Below are 14,180 nucleotides of genomic sequence, written 5' to 3'. Positions count from 1 at the left end.
CCAACACCCCCAGGGACGGTGACTCCACCACCTCCCCGGGCAACCCGTCCCAACGCCTGACGGCTTCTTCCAAGAGGAATTCTTTCCTCATTTCCAACCTGAACCTCCCCTGGCGCAACTCGAGGCCGTTCCCTCTGGTCCTAAATAAGCCCCAGGGATTAAGAAGCCCCTGAAGCCAAGCGCCGAAGTAGCCCCACAGCCGGGCTGACAGCAGGCACCGGGACATGGGCAGGGGGTGCACTGGAACAGACGGGGAAGGGGCCATCTGTCCCGGTGCTCCCAGGGCAGGACAGGAGCGCTGGCCACAGCAGCACTGCACGGCCTGTCCTCGCCCTCCAGGTAACAGCTCCGGGCGCCCTGAACGCCCTGACCCGAAACCTCCAGCGCTGTGTTAATGCAGACACATCGCACCCTGAGGTCTGCGCTGTGAGGCCGCAGATCACAGAGCAAGCCCTGAAACGAGCTTACCTGCCGGACGTGCTGCCAGCTGGCTCTGAAAGTAAGCCCCAGAGAAGCCCCAGAGACACAGAGGTCACAGGCGAACGTGGAAGATGCCAAGCAGAACCTTGCTACAGCCACGTAAACTACCCTCCAGGGCGCCAGTGTCACTTCCCTGTTGCTAGCTGGCCTCGCCAGGCCACCCCTGCTGGAACACTGCACGGCGCGGGGCTGAACGGTGTCAAGAACAAAACCGCCCTGCACTCGGAAAGCGCTGCCACTGCTACGCGGGCATCCAGGCGGCACCCCGAGAGCTCGAGCCAACAGCCGCTGCGCTGAAGCCCACGATGCAAATCAGCCGACAGCCGAGGACAGGTGAGAAAGGAGAAGTACACCAGCAAACGCTGACAGCACTGGAACCAAGAGAGACCAGCTCCAGCAGGGGAAGAAGAACCCGAGAGCTGCAGGGGGCGCGTGCCCTGCAATACACACGCAGCATTCCACAACCGCGAGAAGCCACGGCTTAGCTCCCAGCCTGGGCAAACGAGATCTTCGCCCACACTTTTCCTCCTCATACCAAACACCACTAGCACGTGATGAACAGCCCCAGCACCTCAGAAGCCTGCGAGCTACTGCCCCAGTCTCCCAGACATCAAAATCTCCTTCTACCAGGTCCTCCGGGAGCCCCCGTGCTCTGGATAACCGTGCTGGTAGCAGAAAAGACCCTGCCACTAACCTCAGCTGGGCCATCTTCTCCAGCCCCTCCGGGCTGATGCGGTCTCTGGAAAGCAGATTGCTGAGCTGCTGCTCCTGGTTCCCAGCCTCGCGCAGGAGCTTGCTGAGCTCCTGCTGCTGCATGCTCCGCATCTGCTGCTCCATCTCAGGACTCAGAGGGGCCGGGGGGAGCGGGCCGCACACGTACTGCCCCGCCTGGCCGGGGTACCCCGGGTAGTAGGCTCCTGGGTACACCCCGTTGCTCGGACCCACGGGATACTGCAGGGAGTAGCCGCCGTACGGATACTGCGGGCCTTGCGCGGCGGCCCGGGGGTAGTAGTAGGGGTTGTCGGAGTTCTGGAACTTGTAGTAGGACGTCTGGGCCTGGCGGGCTTCCCCCCAGGAGGTGGGGCTCACTTCGTCGTCCGTGTCTAGGAAGTGGAGCTGAGCGCTCTGGCTCTTCAGGGCGGGTTTTTGGTCCGGGTTGTTGGGGTCCCACAGCCTGCGAGCGGTGCCGCCTCGGCCCCGGCTTCGCGAGCTTTTGGTCCCGGCGCCGGCGAGCAGCAGCCGGGGCCCGGGGTGGCCGGGTTCGGGGGAGCCCGCAGTGCTGGCAGAGAGGTCCGTGTTGGCGGGCAGGAAGAGGATCCCGCGGCCCCTCCCCTGGGGCTCTCTGCTCTGGCTCCTCGCCTCAGAAGCCTCTGAGTCATTGCAAGCGGCAAACGCCTTCGGGGGCTTTTTTTTATCCGCGTCTGCCAGGCTGATATCCCTGCTCATGGTCCTGCTGTCAAACGTGACTCGGAAGGACCCCTTCACCTCCCGGCCGTTGCTGCTCCACTCGCTCTCGCTCCGAGACGCTCGACCCTGCTCTGAACGCTTCTTCTTGTCTGCAAGCCTGCTGGGGACGTACGCTTCTGCCTCGTCGATTCTGTCCTCGTCCAAGGAGTCCGTGGAGGACGCGGAGAGCTGCTTCCTGGCACGTGCCCTTTCCCTGGCACGCTCCTGCCGCCTCTCCACCCCGTCCACGAGCGGGGCCCCGTCCACGCTGTTGTTGCTGCCGGCTGAGCTGGTGCTGCAGGTGCGGTATCGGCTGCGCCGCTTGTCAGAGCGGGAGTAGCGCTTCGTGGAGCCCAGCTTCCCCTGCATCACCTCGTCGTTTGCTCTCCTCAGCCTGTCGCTTCGCTCCGCCCGTCTTCCTTTTTCTCCCCTCGAGGTTTTCCCTCCTTCCCCGGCCTGGCTTCCCTCTCTGTCCTCTTTGCCCGGTTTGGTTTTCCTGGTGTCTTTTCCGCTACCTTTCTCAGCCTCTTTGTCTCCCTCGACTCTCAGCTGCTCCATCTTGGAGGCGACTTCCTCGGCAGCTGAGCGCAGGGCTGGTTCTTTGGCAACCGAATGCAGGCGCTTCCCAGGCTGGTAGATCTGCTGGTCCGGCTTCTTGGCTCTCCTCGTGGTCTTGGGACACCACTCATCCGCAGCGGGCTGTTTGCAAGAGCTCTCCTGGCTCTGACGCCCACCTTTAGCCTCCGTCTCTTCGTTCCCCTGCAAAGGGCCGTTCTGCCCGTGGCTGTCGCCTTTGCCGAAGTCCTCTGCGACCGGAGCCCCTCCTGCCGAAGGGCCCTTCCCAGCAGCGCTCTCCTCCTTGCCCTCCTCGGCCCCGCTCCTCTCCTTCTCGGCGGCCTCGTGCTTCGGCGACACGAGCTTGCCCCTCAGCCGGGAGAGGCCGGGCTTGTAAATCTCCAGGTCCGGGCGCCTGTTGTCTTTGCGGTGCCTCGGCTCCTTCACCTCCGTCATGTTTTCTAGGGAGAGATCGAGAGACCGGAGTTACTCCCACCACGCGCCGGGAGAAAATAACGACGAATATTAAGCAGAAGCAACGAGCCTGACGGCCTGGCGGCTGCTCCCGGAGACCAGACCTGAAATTCTCGGTCGGGGCTCGCAGGAAACGAGGCCCGATCAAGCCGCCCGGCCCCACACACACAAAGCGCAACCCCCGCAGCACCGAGGTGCCGAGGGCGATCCGGACGGGCCCCGGAGGCTGCCTCCAAGCAGCAGCCGCGGCTCGCGGGTTAAAAACTTCCAGCTGAAGCTGAGGGGGGGGGGGCGGGCAGCTCCCTGCCTTCCAGCGGGCTGAGGCGCCCCGCTCAGCCCCGGCCGGTGCCTGCCCCCCTCTCCGGGCTGCTGTAGGGCCGGGGCCGGGCCTGCCCCGCCACGGACACCCGGACGGACAAACGGACGGACAAACGGACGGACGGACAAACGGACGGACGGACAAACGGACGCCCCCCCCCCGCCCCCCGCGTTCTCTCACCACGGCGACGGGCGGCGAGGACGCGGCCCCGCTCCGCGAGCCGCCCCCGCTGCCCTCAGGGCTACGGAACCGGGGATCCCCCAACCCCAAAACCCCACTCCCCGAGCCCCCCGGCCCCCCTCACCTGGCCCCCCCCCGGCGGCGGCGGCGCGGGCCTGTGCCGCCACCATGTCCCGCAGCTCGGCGGCCGAGACGCGGACGCGCTCCAGGCCCTCCGCCATCTTCCCTCGCTCCCGCCCCGCCGCGGGGACGGCGCCGGGGCCTCGGGGAGGGGGGGGGGGGGGGGAACGGGGACGGGCGGAGGGGACGGCGGCCGAGAGGGGCCAAAACGCGCAGCAGCGAAGGCGGAACGGAGCCGGGGGGGGGGGGCTAAGGGGGTTGTGGTGGCCCCGGGGGGGGGTGTGGTGGCCCCGGGGCCTCGCAGGGTTATGGGTCCCGGGCCTCACAGAGGCTCGGCGTGGCTCCCCCCGGCTCGGGGCTTTCTGCCCGGTGAATTTTGTTCCCCCCCCCGCCGCAGGGTGCCAGCGGCACCTACACGGTGCCCCCCTGGTGACAAAGCGAGGGGCAAGCAGAGGCAGCTCCCTGCTCCTGCCTTCAGTCCGGGAGGCAGGAGGAGCCGGGGATGCAGCCCCGAGGGCACGGCCCTGCTGCCCCAAAGGTGCTGGAGGAGGCGAGGGAAAGCACAGGCTGACTGCTCCTCCCTAACAGGTGCAGCTGAGGTGCCACAGCAGCACTCACACTTAATTTCTGTGCAGGTGGCAGAGGTAAAGGCAGCAGTGGACCCCATTGGGGCACAGGAAGGATTGCAGGAAGAGCAGCTGCCATCAAGGTAGGCAACAGCACAGCTGGGAAGCGGTGCCCACAGGGTCAAGGCTCCCCAGGCAGGCAGCAGCTCGTTCCCTTTATACACAGAGAAATCCCACTCTGGGGAAATCTCCGGGCTGCCTGGGGTCTGTGCTGCAGCAGCAGCATGGCACACTCAGCCCCCTACCAGAGGACAGGTACACAGTAGTTTAAACCAGGCAGCTCCTGCTCTTTGCAGGCTCCGAGACCAGGTGTTGAAGTGTTTGCTGCTGAGCCCCGCCGGTGACTGTTACCTGCCCAAGGTAAGAGGGGAACTGACCCTCAACCTACAAACTCCAGGCACCACCACACATGCAGTCAAATCCAGCATTAGAGAAAACGCGTGGCCCATCACAGGCATCTGGTTGATGATGTCCTCACTGTCTCAGAGGAAAAAAATCAAGGTGAGAACTCCCTGGCGGCTTCCCTCTCCCAGCAGACGGCTGCCTCCAGCCACACTCTGCCCCTCCGTTCTCCCCCCTGCACTGGCCCAGGGCAGTACAAACCCTGCACGCAGCAGCAGCTGTGCAAACACCCCCAGCCTCCAGCTGGAGAGGGCTGGCGGAAGCTCTGCGCTCCCTTTCCGAAGCGCTGCGGAGGCAGATGCACGCCCGGTGCCCTCCGCAGCCCCGGAGCAGCACGTACTGGCTGCCGGAGGACAGCTGCTGCTCTCCCAGCAGCGAGCCACGAGGCTGGTGTGGGAAAAGGACGAAGCTGCTGAGCCAACAGCAGGTGGGGGAGGCGTGGCTGCGCTCTCAGAGCAGTTCCAGGCAGTCCCCTGGGGCCTGGAGAATGTTTGCATCGTGCTGTGCAGGGGAAACGTGGACCTGAGCTCCCCGGGGAAGTGAAATGAGACCAGAGCGGTGTCTCCACCAGCGAGAGCCCGACTCCGAATTTGTACGGTCGGGTTTAGATGCGACTGAAAACAGATGGACAGCCCCGAAGGTCTGAAAGCTTCTGTGAAGGGCTAAGGAAGCTGGTGTTGGACTCTACAGCCCTGAATCACTTTGTTACAAAGCAAAGGGTCACTCCTGGGCACTTGGAAGCGAAGCACTGCTTGTTCTCCCCCACACCAGCCCTCCAGCTCTGGAAAAGACCTTCAGTGGGTTGCACTTTGCCACTACCCAGCTGCTACTTCGCCTTTCTTTCCCAGCGTCCTCAACAGCTTCCAACAAACTCCTTCGATAAAGCAAAATCCCCTCACCCACTGCCACGGCAGGGCAAGGACAGGCAAGAGCCCCAGAGGGCGAAGGGGTTCACAAAGAGGAGGGTGCTCGCAGCCTCCCATTCGGCCTCCACAGCCAGCCCCCACCAAGACACAGGGACTTTGACATTTTTAAAAACGGTATTCATTACAATAAATAGCTGTAGCTGGAACCTGAACACCAGCTGTTGAGACAGCTGCCCCAGTACAGAGCCCAGCACCGACACGTCCAGGACATCAGCGCTGTCCTCACCGCGCGCAGGCTGAGGACAGCATGGGGAGAGCTAAGGCACTGGCTGCGTCAGCCGCGCTGCCCGGCGGCTCATTCCATTTCCACCTCCTGCACGGGCAGCGCGCTCTCACTCCTCACCCAGGGCACGGGCTCCGGGACGTAGGGATCGTAAGTCCATTTGGGGAAAACCCGCTTGTAGAGGTTCAGCAGCACGGTGTCCTGGGACTTCAGCTGGCCGTCGAAGTGGCACTTCATGTGCCCGTGGGTACCTAGGCGGAGAGCAGGAGGCTGTTAGCTCGCGCTCCTGCCCAGAAAGGCCACGTCCTGCCCACAACGAGAGAGAAACACAGCGCCCAACCTACCTAACGGCTCCTTGATGTGTCCCCGACGACCCCATTTTGTCCTCAGCTCCACTGGCTTAAACCACGTCACGTCCTCTGGAGATCAGAGCACGGAAGGAGGTAAGGAACAGGCTTTGCTACCCAAACACAGCCGCTCCCGCAGGAGCAGGAGTTCTGCTTCCGCGCCCCTTCTTCCCCCCGCGCAGAGACGGGCCGTACCTCTGTTAAAGAACATGTATCGCACCACAGCCGTCTTGGTAAAGATCTTGAAAGGGTGGCCGCTGAGCACCAGCCGCTTGATGATGATTCTGTCGGGGTCCGCAGCCAGCAGGGAGCCCGTGGCGATGAGGTCGTGCATTCCTGCGAGGCGGACTCATTATCACACCGGGGCAGCACCACCAGACGTGCCTGCATCACCTCCCTCACCACAACCCCCTTCCCCAAATCGTTCCAGGCCCGGAGCAACCCCCCCAGCAGGAACAAAGGTGCCTGTGATAACGAGGAAGGAAATGAGTTAATCTGCTCAAACAGCACGAAGGCCAAGTCCCTTTCGAGCCATACTTTCTGAATACATGCATTCATGAGCAGGACACGCAGAAAGCCTGCGAGCATTTGTTTCCCAGACAGCAGCTCCTCAGCACGTCCCGACTTACCGTTACTTCTCTGTTTAAAAAGAAGCACTGAGGCAGGAGGGAAGGTGATGGGAGCATAGACAGTCACCACCAGGGCAGCATCCGGGCGCAGGAAACGCTCCAGCTTGTGCTTGTCAGCTAGGACAGAACAACAACGATCAAGTTCAGCCCAACGGCAGTCCTCAGAGCGCCGGGAAAGCCCATCAGGCTCTTCCCTGGCAGAAAAAAAAAAACAGGCCCCGTGCAGTGCTTCTCTGCTGGTGCAGAGTATCGGAATGAAAGGGATCCTCTGAGCTCCCAGCTCGCTGCACGGAGCCTGCCACCACCTTGCCGGGACCAGAAAACCACGTTGCCCGAGCCCCCACTACTTAGTGCCTCCCCCGGAAGCCTCAGCGCCTAGGTGGGAGTCTTCAGAAGTTCCTTCAGCCAGGTTCAGACATCGTGGCCAAGACATCACAGGCTTCCTGCCCCAGGAACCCCGGCCCCGCTTCCCGGCACAGCCGCCCTCTCCCCAGCTGTCCCCCACAAACCTGAGGTGTGCTGGGAGAACAGGGGGGATGCTCGGAAGCGCCTGAACCCGCAGTGGAAGACGAGCTCCTCCTTGGCCCTCACCGGCTCGCTGCTGGTTGGATGCCGCCGCACCAGGAAATTCAGCACAGACATCTGCAGGAGAGGCAGCACCGTGAGAGGCTGACGGCAGCGCTGCCAAACAAAGGCCAGAGCACAGAGCAACAAAAACTGCAGCAGTGACAAATTCCCTTGACAAAGGGCTCCCGGAATCAGCGGGACCGTACTCGGTCACCTTTTGCTCGTGAGGAAGCAGGGCAAAGAGGACTAGCGGCTTCCCTGCTCTGAAGCTCTCCATCACCCCGACAGGGACGTTGCAGACGTGAACCGTAACGTACCAGCCAACCTGCCAAGAGAGGATCACTTGTGAGTACTTCTTTCACTAGAAACGGTGTCTGGAGAACCACGGGGTTAGAGAGGGAAGCCAGGAGAACGTCCGCCGTGCTCGTGGCGTCAGGCTAAGAGCCGCCTGGCTGAACAATCCGCGCAGCCACCTCCTGCCAAACCTCTCCTGCTAGGAGAAAGGGAAGGTGGTAGGGGAAGAGATGGAAATGTGACTGGTCAGCGAGAGAAAAGGGAGTTACCAAAGCTCCTTCGGCCTCCTCTTTCTCTATCTGCCTGAAGAGGTGCTTTCTGGTCCGGAAGAAGTCCTGGAACTGGAAAATCCTTGCGTAGTCCCGTGGGAGGTTTTCTTTGGGGTCCCACGGAGAAGTCCTGAAGCTCTTGAGCCCTCTGTACTTCTGGAACCTAAAGGACAGACAACAGGAAATAAAACGCTTCACAAATCCACAAGGACTCACGCTTTCAGAAAGGGCAAAGGGAGCAAAACAAGCGTTAGACGTTTTCACAGAAAAGATCTTAGTGCAGGGAGAGGTAGGCACAGCAGCCAAGTCATGAAACAGCCCCCACAGAAGGCGATCACAGCACTGCAGAAGACAAATCTCTGCGCTCCTCGTGCACTGGGTGCTTGCTGAGAAGAGAAACCGAGCGGCTTCTCCAACCCACGCAACTGCTGAGATGCACACTGCAACCTGCCCTCGCATTCGGGCTCTGCCATCCTCCCTGTCCCAGCTCAGGACAGGTTCTCTCCGCCTCGGGGAGCTGCACGCTGCCCCAACTAATGCCTCCCCTGGAAGCCTCAGAGCCTAAAGGTTCGTCTTCACAAGTTCCTTCAGCCAGGTTCAGACATCACGGCAAAGACATCACAGGCTTCCTGCCCTGCCTCACCACCAGCGGCGGGCCCCCCGCAGCCCCTCTCCCAGCACGGCGCGCGGTTCCTTACCGGACTCTGGCAGGCACATCACGAGGCGTGTCCACCTCGTCCGGGAACATCTCATCCATTCTCTCCTGTTTGAATTTCTCCAGCATCTGCTCATCTTCCTCCACCTTCTCATCGTACTGGTCGTCCCGCACGCACTCGGACACGGTCACGGTCTCACACTCCTCCTCTGCGAGTTCCTCTTCCTCCGCGCTGCTCTCCCCCTCCTGGCACGGGACAGCACAGAGCCCGTGAGTCCGCACAGCCCCCAAACCTCCGTGTGTTTGCGTGAACCACGGCTACAACACAGTCCCTCGTTTTGGTAGCAAACAGGCCAAAGAAGCAACAGGATGCACGTGAGAGGTTTAACGATGGAAAGCCAGGCAAGTCCTAGCTCAGTGCCGTGCCCTTTCCTGGAGAAAGCTGCAAGGACAGGACTGTACCAGGCTATCCTACAGCACCCAGATCAGCTCACAGAAGTACCTGGGAAGCTGCCTCTTCCATCATATCATCATCGATGTCATCATCGACGTCACCATCTTCATCGCTGCCCTCTTCGTCATCCATGATCCACGCAGCCTGGTACTTGGACGTGCCTTTGGGGACCTTCACTTCCCTCCTGCTGGCCTTCTGAGAAGCTGTGGGATCCCCAGCAGCGGTTAGTACAGGAAGAATTCCCCTCTGCCTCAGCAGCACTTATATCACAACAGCCAAGACCACCTCCCGAGCCACCACTTCCCCGCACAGGATTTGTCAGGGCCTGAACAAGGCAGGTAGGATGTGACCCTGGTTTCTCTGCAGCTGCCCTCAGCCACCCCAGCGCCAGAAGGTTTCCAACAGCCCCTTTAACAGGGACAAGGGAAAAGCACGGAAATTCGGCTGCTACTCACCCTCCGCTTCCTGCAGCTCTTCTTCAGTCGGCCACGTCTGCTCCCCTTCCATGGGGTCAGGAACCACTTCTGACTGCAAAGACTCCTGCTTGCTCATATCCGCCTTCATCAGGAGCTTTACATCTTCTTCCATCTCATCGGTACCATTCACAGAGTCCTCCTGAAGGGCAAAGGCGGAGTCCCCCGCTGTGAACAGGTCCAACTGAAGCTAGCCAGCAGTCTGAAACGAAGGCCTAACTCCTCCCACAACCCTCCCTGCCAAAAAATACCCCCGCTCTGACAAATAACAGCAGAAGCTCCCTTGGTTATGCTGTAACCTAACCGTCACTACGTGCTGTGCGCAGGGAAGCCTTAGCTCGCTGGCAGAACCGCACCTACCGGCTCTCTTCACACAACTCCCTCGTTCCCCCGCCCTTGACCACACCCCCCAAGTTGTCTTTTCTGGAGGAAAGTTTCAAGATGTTGTGTTTTAAGGGGCCCGGCAAAGCCCTGAGCTCCCACACACCTGCACATCCATGTCCTGCGTCTTCTTCCGCCCCTTAACCACTCGGGGGTTCAAAGAGAGGGGATCGGGGGGCGCATCCAGCTGGCTCATCTGGAAGTCTCCGTGCCCCACAATATGCACCAGGCCGTTCACGTCCAGGGTCTGTCCCCGGACAAAGCCGGACACCTTCAAGGTCCCGACCTGGTCGCTCTCCTGACTGGGCACGAATTCGGCAGCGTAGGCAAGGAGGTGAGCCCGCCTGTCCCGAAAAGCAAGGTGCCGCTGCTTCTGCGTGGCGAGGTGCCTCAGCAGCAGCGAGGACTCCTGCTCTGTGTTCAGGGAGAAGAGCTTGGCCTCTGGAAACCGCTTCTCGATGACTTTGGAAAGTTTCTTCTTGGCATCTATGCGCTTCTTCGGCGGCAAGTCAGTGCCCCCTGGCACGGCAAGAGCTACGGCACAGAGCAGAGGTCACCGTTAGATTTTTATACCCTTTTCGCCAAGCATTAACAGTCTTGGATGTCTGCAACCCAAATAACCAAACAAGAGATGGACGCTACAAGCTACGAAGGCAGCTTCACCCATTCAAAAGAAAAAACAGGGCATAAAACTTGTCTTTGGATATAAAATTTTAAGATTTTTTAAAAGAGACCATGGAGAGACGGACTCAGGAACTGAACTCAGCAAGAAAGCATCTGAATCCTTTTGCTCTGCGTGGCTGAATAATAACCACTGCACACCTACGGACACCGAGGACGCCCCTTTTATCTCTAGCACTGCCCTACCAGGATAGTGACACAACGAGGCAGCAGAATATCAGCATTTACCTGACCTATACACAGAAACAGAGAAGCTGAAGACCTGGGGTCACCTATTACCATATGGAGTTTTGGCTTACTAAACAGTAAGCCCCCATCGAGCACCCCCTTGGATCTGTAGCCCACTAGAAGCCTCTGATGTTTCTTACTCACCATAACTGGGGAGCCCCTGTGCGAAGAGGCAGGAGAGGCAGTACTCCCCTGCGCTGTCCCAGCCATCCGCAGGATCCAAGATGAACAGGAGGGAGTCGGCAACTTTTGCTAGGTCTAAGACAGCGTGCAGATCCCCTGCGCGCAAAACACCTCCGTTAGCGGGGCTGCCGGGGGTACGGGGCCAAGAACTACCCAGACAGCGATGTTTCCTCACCTGTCTGTGCCGTCACAAACCGCCAGCGCTGCTTGAGCTGGGGGCAGAGGAGCGCGAAGCCCCCAGCCTTCCCCTCGTCCACGCGGAGAACAGCCGAGTCCTGGCTCTGCAGCAAGCGGAGGGCGTCGTGCGCTGCAGCCCTGCTGTGCAGTGGCACCACAACCACGAGGTGCGGGGGCCCATCCCTGCTGCCCAAACTCCGCTTCTCCGCCAGCACCTGTGGGCAGAGCTCCAAGAGTGTGAACCCCAGCGCTAGGAAGCCTTGGTCAGCCCTGTAACGCCTCGCTCGCCTCATTCTTCTCCTGACCCAGCCCCCGTTCTGACCCACAGACCCCAAAAGGCAGTAAAATCACAGACTCATTACAGTTGGAAAAGGCCTTCAAGATCACCTGGTCCAACCACCCCCCTACCACCACCATCACCCACTGAACCATGTCCCAAAGCACCACGTCCAGCCTCTCCTTGAACACCCCCAGGGATAAACCACATCCCTAAGCACCACACCCACCCATTCCTTGAACACCCCGAGGGACGGTGACGCCACCACCTCCCTGGGCAACCCGTCCCAATGCCTGACTACCCTCTCTGAGAAGAAATGTCTCCTCATTTCGAACCTGAACCTCCCCCGGCACAACTTCAGGCCGTTCCCTTTAATCCCAGCACCGGTTACCTGTGAGTTTTTACAGCAGAAAATTCCACTAACCCTGCACAATCCCATTTGAACACGCAAGATTTGGGGAATTTTCCGCTGCACAGCCACGGCTCTGGCGCCCAGCCCAGCCCCCCCCAGCCGCACACCCGGCCCCGCTCCCCGCCCCCCCCCCAGCCCCTCACCGCCTCCTTGCGCTGCCGGCGGAGCTGCAGGGCCTGGTGCCGCCGGTCCGCCCTGCCCAGCTCGCGGCGCTGCCGGCGGCTCTGGGCCTTCACGGGGACTCTGCCTACGGAGGGGGAAAAAAAAAAAAAAAAAGCGGTCAGGAAGCGGCTGAGGCGGCTCCGAGCCCGGCCGGGGCCCTCCCGGAGCCCTCCCGGCTCACCCGCGGCCCCGCGCCGCGCGGCCCGGTGGTGCCTGCCGCCCTTGTGCGCCTTGTTCTGCTGCTTCAGCGGCCCGGCCCGGTGCGCGCCCGCCATGCTGCCGCCCCGCCGCCGCTTCCGCCCGCCCCGCGTCACTTCCGGCGGCGGCCGTGACGTCGAAGGGAGGCAGGGGGAGGGAGGAGGAGGCGGCGCAAAATGGCGGCGCCGAGGGAGGGCGGTAGCGGGGGGGGGGGGGGGCGGCTCCTCCCCGACCCCTCTCCCGGCCCCCACAGCGCAATAAATGAGAGGCAGGAGGCCGGCCGCTCCTTCAGCAGTTTATTGGTGGAGGTTTCCGTACAGATCCCCGCGCCCCGCTGCCTTTTATTTTATTTTATTATTTTTTTTTTGACAGCGATTCTTGACAATCGGTTCTCACTAATAAACTTCTGACAGCCGACTCCTGACAAGCAGTTCTCAACAACCAGTTCTTACCAATCGATTCCCGCCGCTCCTTTCCCAGCCACAAAGCTCTGCTCCCAGCCCCGAGGCCCCAGCAGCACCCGTCCCGCTGGCACGGCGCACCGACCCCCGCGCGTCCCTCACAGCTCCAAGCGTTTCCCTGCCGTGCCCCCAAAATACCGCTGCTGCTGCTCCTTACAGGCACCATCAGGTCCGCAGTACCTCAGGAAGAAGCAGGAGAGCAAGAGGGTTAAACATTTACAACAGCGGCGCGATTGCCAGGAAGGATGAAGTCGGTAACCCAAGGGAGAGGCAGGGCGGCTGTAACGCCGTTCTCGCCTCAGCGACTGCCCAGAAGGGAGAAAGCGGCTCCTACAGGGCCCTCACCCGCCCCAGCACAAAGAAACCATCCCTTTTTTTCCTCCTGCAAAGAAATCGGCCCAGCAGTGGCAGCGTGAGGCTGTCAGCCACGGGCTGTTCTGTACAGATCCTTTTCTAAGATCAAGCTGGCTGCCTGAACCTTTTTAACTCAAAGCAACGTCCTACCTGACAGGGAAGAAGTCACAGAATTAAATAGAATGGTGAAAAACAAGCACTGTTTAAGCAGTAGTAATTAATTCTCCTTATATAGGTGTCTGCTGGCTGCAGGACAGCACACGGTCTCTCCCCGCCCTTGCCGGAGGCCGGCTGCCCAACAGCTGAGACAGCCCGTGGCACTGCCTCCAGAGCCAAAAGCAAAGAGAGCAGGACTCGAGGTAACCAGGACACTTCTGAATGGGGAAAAACAGTCCCACGAGTGATTTATCCCTCACTATTTAAGCAAGGCTAGGGAAAGGAGCAGTTTGAAACTCCTTCTGCCCAGGCTTCCCATCACAAAGCCAACTAAAAGCCTCTGCTCCCTGCAGAGACCAGGCCCGAGACAGCCAGCAACAGCCGTGGAGGCTGACACCTCTCCATCTCTGCAGCCCTTGGAGCTGCTGATCTGCACCATGGACTGGGCCCTCCACGCTTAGAAGCAAAATTCCCGCAAATCCATGCATGGTAAGCTTACAGGCATTTCACTGACCTGTGCCTGCCCAGTTCGGCAGGGCCCGCGGCACACAGGACCAAAAATCACACCCCGCTGAGCTGAGTGAGCAAGAGCAGAAGCCAGGCGCTACCTCGCTGCAGGGGGCTCCTTCAGGTTAAAACAAGCTATCCCTGGCAAAGCACAAACTCCCAAGAAAACAGAGCCACATTTTGTATTCCTAGAGCTCGGCAAGCCCTCGTGGGGCAGGGGGCTCCTCGTCCACACGCCCTTAGCTCCCCTGCACTACCGCAGCGCGCTGTGCTGCGCACAAAGGCACCTGGGTTGGCAGGTGGTGCTGAGCAGCCTGCCACCTCTCCCCCTCCGTGCTCTCTCCTCCAACAAAAAAAAATGAGCTTTGCATCGCCCTAGCGCAGAGCCCAGACAAGCTGCTCTGCCACACGCCAGCTAGATCCCAGAAAGCAGCTGCATTGCAGGAAGGCTGCGCCTCGCGAGGGAAGCCGAGCTGTTCCCATCCCTGCTCCCCAAAAACATCCTCACTGCTGCTTTCTGCTTGGGCCGACTCCGCTTTACACGTGGGCGAGGAGGGAGCGACA

General features: G+C 60.7%; 3 protein-coding genes across 7 annotated transcripts in view; 1 reads left to right on the top strand and 2 right to left on the bottom strand.

The window, feature by feature from the left end:
- SMG6 (SMG6 nonsense mediated mRNA decay factor) overlaps positions 1 to 3,732 on the bottom strand; it is a 109,332-nt gene extending 105,600 nt beyond the window's left edge. For 2 of the 4 annotated variants that reach the window (XM_080562805.1, XM_080562806.1), the window contains exons 1-2: positions 3,579 to 3,731; positions 1,175 to 2,942 (exon numbers count right to left, since the gene is read on the bottom strand). In XM_080562805.1, coding sequence (XP_080418931.1) covers positions 1,175 to 2,942; positions 3,579 to 3,675 — 1,865 coding nt within the window. In that variant the 5' untranslated portion in view covers positions 3,676 to 3,731. Of the gene's footprint in view, positions 1 to 1,174; positions 2,943 to 3,578 lie in introns of those variants that run through there. The other 2 variants (XM_080562808.1, XM_080562807.1) reach the window with 2 other exon arrangements.
- Positions 3,733 to 4,076: 344 nt separating this feature from the next.
- On the top strand, positions 4,077 to 5,738 carry SRR (serine racemase; the record flags this gene model as incomplete). The annotated part of the gene is given in 6 exon segments (XM_080563328.1): positions 4,077 to 4,124; positions 4,497 to 4,537; positions 4,539 to 4,648; positions 4,651 to 4,691; positions 4,693 to 4,701; positions 4,978 to 5,738. Coding segments are annotated over 6 exon segments (417 nt in total). The 3' UTR covers positions 5,146 to 5,738.
- On the bottom strand, positions 5,631 to 14,091 carry TSR1 (TSR1 ribosome maturation factor). 2 transcript variants are annotated; one of them, XM_080562811.1, is made up of 15 exons: positions 12,591 to 14,091; positions 11,922 to 12,025; positions 11,088 to 11,304; positions 10,874 to 11,008; positions 9,927 to 10,354; positions 9,422 to 9,581; positions 9,015 to 9,169; positions 8,556 to 8,758; positions 7,858 to 8,020; positions 7,509 to 7,619; positions 7,237 to 7,369; positions 6,728 to 6,844; positions 6,294 to 6,434; positions 6,096 to 6,170; positions 5,631 to 6,002 (listed from the first exon to the last, which is right to left on the bottom strand). In XM_080562811.1, the coding sequence occupies exons 1-15, from the start codon at positions 12,763 to 12,765 to the stop codon at positions 5,824 to 5,826; spliced, it is 2,496 nt and encodes an 831-aa protein (XP_080418937.1). In that variant the 5' UTR covers positions 12,766 to 14,091; the 3' UTR covers positions 5,631 to 5,823. The 2 variants fall into 2 exon arrangements, with proteins under 2 accessions (XP_080418937.1, XP_080418938.1); XM_080562812.1 differs by having other exon boundaries at positions 12,122 to 12,731.
- Between the last annotated feature and the right edge of the window lie 89 nt (positions 14,092 to 14,180).

This window comes from Anser brachyrhynchus (genome assembly GCF_964034855.1).
Source record: "Anser brachyrhynchus genome assembly, chromosome: 20".
In the NCBI taxonomy this organism is placed as follows: Eukaryota; Metazoa; Chordata; class Aves; order Anseriformes; family Anatidae; genus Anser; species Anser brachyrhynchus.
This window is presented reverse-complemented; position numbering and strand designations above follow the sequence as displayed.

Bases quoted from the DNA above. Each gene is read 5' to 3' on its own strand.
- TSR1 (XM_080562811.1), bottom strand. From the start codon at position 12,765: ATGGTGCCTGTAAGGAGCAGCAGCAGCGGTATTTTGGGGGCACGGCAG. The intron at 7,620-7,857 runs GTAACTCCCTTT...CTCTCTTGGCAG, and splicing joins AGGAGGCCGAAGGAGCTTTG to GTTGGCTGGTACGTTACGGT. The intron at 6,003-6,095 runs GTAGGTTGGGCG...CTCTCCGCCTAG, and splicing joins ACACATCAAGGAGCCGTTAG to GTACCCACGGGCACATGAAG.